This window comes from Cynara cardunculus (assembly GCF_001531365.2).
Source record: "Cynara cardunculus var. scolymus isolate 2C chromosome LG 8, CcrdV1, whole genome shotgun sequence".
In the NCBI taxonomy this organism is placed as follows: Eukaryota; Viridiplantae; Streptophyta; class Magnoliopsida; order Asterales; family Asteraceae; genus Cynara; species Cynara cardunculus.
Window position 1 is genome coordinate 22926917 of NC_037535.1, and position 3260 is coordinate 22930176.

The window sequence follows — 3260 nt, forward strand, 5'->3', positions numbered from 1 at the left end:
GATGATGGATGGATGATGGATGATGATGAAAACCTTGGGAAACGTGAARGAAAACTTGCAAGTCAAGTAACGTAACTTGCAAAACAAGTTACGTTACAAAGGCCGTAAGGTTACTTGCAAACTTAAAAACGTGATTTATTTAGACTACGTAATTTAAAAACGATAAAACGTAATGTAACTTGGAACGAGAAACGAGATGAAGATGAGTACTTAAATTAAACTTTGAGAATGCGAACGTAACTTACAAAAATCACTTCTTGAAATRTTAAATACGATAAACAAAAGCTTGGCACCAAAATGATGTTCTTGAGAATAGTCAACACAAGATTATCACAAAGTTACAAAAAGTACAATGAGATGGTTAAGAAACTAGATGACTTTTGTTGGTGAAGAAAGTAGGTAGCAAGATGATCCCAAGGAGAGAAAAGAGTAAAATAAAATTAAGTGAAAGTCTAAAATGAAAGTTAAGTTTTGAATTACAAAGGTCAACATTCCTTTAAATAGGCTAAGAGAAGCTTCATGGTGGATGACAACTAATAAGACAAAAGATCCCTCCAAGCTGGGCTTTGACTAAGCCCAAGGATGTTGACCAAGCCTTCTTCTTGAATTAGCCCATTAATCCATGGCCCAAGCAGTTTTCCAGCTCTCGGACAGGTCCTATAGGACCTTGCCACTCCTGGTCCTATAGGACTGCTGAAGGACCGGTCCCAAAAATGCTCAAAAACCTGCAAAAACAGGGGATTAACATTAGATATATACTATAACTACTATCATATGAAAAAGATATAAAAAGACTCAATTAGGACACTAATGGGCAAATAAAACAGCGGAAAATGGTTAAGAAAATGATGTAATAAGGTTAATAAATTAACACTTATCAATCGCGTTGACCAAGTCGTCCGTATCCTTTTGGACATGGTTTATCACATGTGAATTTAGTCTATGATCGCATGTGAACTTGAAACTTCTTCCTTTCTTATAATTATTGTTTTTGTGTTTGATCTTGCCTTTATATATGTAATTAGTTTTTATTGGAATGTTTAAGAGAAGATAAAAGATCTGTGATGGGCAAAGGCAAAAGTGGATGTCTAAATTCATGATATATTCTTGAAGTATATGAAAATTTGATCCATAATTATTGGATAAGGATAAGTATTTAATTAAGTTATGTTTATGGAGTAGGGTCATTTTCCACGTGAACACCATGCCCTAACCGCTAGTTTAATTAATCCTCATTTCCTTTTAAAACAATTAATAATAATAAAAACATCTTCCAATAATCTTTAAGTGTATATATATATAGGATTGAGTTTCGGTGATAATGAAAGTTAACGTAAGAAGGATTAGAAGAGATTTTTATTCGTGGATCAATTCTAATCGAAGATTAACAGTATTGATATGCACCAGATCAATTCCTATGAGAAGAGCGATTCATAAAGTGTGTGGGATTAAAAGTGATCAAAGGTTCAGATATCTTTTTATGTTTCTTACCCTAACTTTTATTCTCACATGATCCTTCCTCTGTGTGTGTATATATGATTAAACACATATTGCATTGACAATATATAAACGTTTAATCAAATATTTTGATTAAACACACCCAAAAAAAATATAATCACATATGATATTGAAACTTCTCAACTTTTCACAAATTAATCAACTTTCTTTCATTCCCCTCTCTCTGTATAAAACATCTTCCCCAATAATCTTTAGGTATTAATATATAATTAAAGCTTCCAACACAGTCTATAGATTCTAGATCAATCCAAAATGGTCCATAGATCTAGGTCTTACAACTCTATTCAAATCTTCAACGTTATTCAAATTAATTTTTGACTTTAGTTACACTCAACTCAGCAGCCTTCCAAACTATCGCCTTTGAATGCTTGATGCTGACACTGTGTGGGTTTCAACTTATTATAAACAACATTAAGAGACCATAATCAGTTTTACAATAAATATCTATAATAAATCATTAATAAATAAATAAGTAAACCAAATATTATGATATCTTTGAAAAGAATGAAGCAACATCTAAAAGATGAAATGCACCGTCGACTAATTAGCATTTGGATACCCACCAAACAGTAGGACCCGACCCACTTTCCATAAATAGAAATAGCCCTCTCTCATACTCATACCCACCATCAACCACCCCCATATCTTCTTCCCTTTTGGAGCTAGAGAGCAATCATACAACCATGAACAACTTCCATAACCAAAAAACAATCTCCCCCCATAGACACACCACCAAGAGACTAACCGAAGATCAAGTTCGGCTCCTGGAGTCGAGTTTCGACTCCACCAAGAAACTTGAACCCGAGCGAAAACAACAGCTTTCGCGCCAGCTTGGGATCCCGCCTCGGCAAATCGCCATCTGGTACCAAAACAAACGGGCCCGTTGGAAGAATCAAAGCCTGGAGCATGACTACTCTATGCTCCAGCTCCAGTTGCAGGCCACCCTTTTGGAGACTAGACACCTCCAGAAGGAAGTGGAACACCTTCGAGCGGAGCTCAATAAGGTACGAGGGGAACAATTAGCACGGAATTATAAGTATCAACGACCTCCTCCTGTCGATTCTTCCTTCTCGAGATGCGGTGAAGACGTTGGAAGTTCATCGAGAAGCTTAGAAAACGATCATGTCGACAATTTGTATTGTTATGGGGAACAAGTTTTTCAAGTAGAGGAGATGTATGCTGCTGCTTGTATGATGGGTGCTGATCTTGGACTCTTTGGATCCAAAACAAACTTATTTTAGTTATAATATTTGATCATATAATTATCATTCTTATCTTACATAAAATATATAATTGTATCATATAAATATGTCTTACAACATGCACATTCAATGCTTGCTTCTGCAATGCAACCATCTCAAATCTTTAAAAGGTAATTAATGATATATGTATCTCTTTCGTAACAGAACCAGTATGCATTAGGAATGTAAAAAAATAGGTTTAATTTGATATTGATATGTGTGAGGAGGAAATTAGCAAACTGTTTAGCAACAAGTAGAGGTGTATACAGAGGATATCTCGATTGGGGAGAAAACGGGGAAATCCCATATGACCCAATATATCTGACAAGTCGCACTATATGTCAACCCAAGATGCATCTTCCTCTCCAGCATTTCGAAAAGGTACTTTTGGATTTAGCCACCTCAATACCTCATCTTTAATTGCTAGGTGTTGCTATACGAACACCTATTTACATCAATGTGATATCAAATTGTACATTGAAAATGTAAAGTTGAACTCTT

General features: G+C 35.2%; 1 protein-coding gene across 1 annotated transcript; it reads left to right on the forward strand.

The window, feature by feature from the left end:
* Window positions 1-15: 15 nt before the first annotated feature.
* LOC112516329 (homeobox-leucine zipper protein HOX24-like) lies at window positions 16-2759 on the forward strand. Its single transcript, XM_025123342.1, has 2 exons — window positions 16-66; window positions 2067-2759. The coding sequence occupies exons 1-2, from the start codon at window positions 16-18 to the stop codon at window positions 2757-2759; spliced, it is 744 nt and encodes a 247-aa protein (XP_024979110.1).
* Window positions 2760-3260: the final 501 nt, after the last annotated feature.